Source organism: Merops nubicus, unplaced genomic scaffold (genome assembly GCF_000691845.1).
Source record: "Merops nubicus isolate BGI_N331 unplaced genomic scaffold, ASM69184v1 scaffold28796, whole genome shotgun sequence".
Taxonomy (NCBI): domain Eukaryota; kingdom Metazoa; phylum Chordata; class Aves; order Coraciiformes; family Meropidae; genus Merops; species Merops nubicus.
The window spans coordinates 1,709-1,961 of NW_008616036.1; the positions used below are offsets into that span (position 1 = coordinate 1,709).

Below are 253 nucleotides of genomic sequence, written 5' to 3' on the forward strand. Positions count from 1 at the left end.
CCAGGGGTGCACGGCAAGGTCCCCCATAGTAGCCAAACCACTCCATGGCTTTCTTCAGTCCTGGGATCCCAAACCGCCGGGTGACCTGTGGGAGGGAGGCCATGGGGGCTTGCCAGCTTCTGCGGGACAGCAGCATGGTCTGTGGGCATCTGCACCAGCTCCATGTGGGGCTGCAAGGCTGGACAGGATGCAGGGTGTCTGCAGCCCCCCAGTGAAGTACCCACAGTGGGGTGGGGGCCCCGAGGAGGAGCAG

At 64.8% G+C, this 253-nt stretch overlaps 1 protein-coding gene across 1 annotated transcript in view; it reads right to left on the reverse strand.

The window, feature by feature from the left end:
• Nucleotides 1–7: 7 nt before the first annotated feature.
• HOGA1 (4-hydroxy-2-oxoglutarate aldolase 1) overlaps nucleotides 8–253 on the reverse strand; it is a gene marked incomplete at its 3' end in the record, with an annotated part of 2,935 nt that continues 2,689 nt past the window's right edge. Inside the window, exon 7 of the mRNA XM_008942734.1 lies at nucleotides 8–85. Within this exon, the coding sequence (XP_008940982.1) occupies nucleotides 8–85 (78 nt within the window). The remainder of the gene's footprint in view (nucleotides 86–253) is intronic.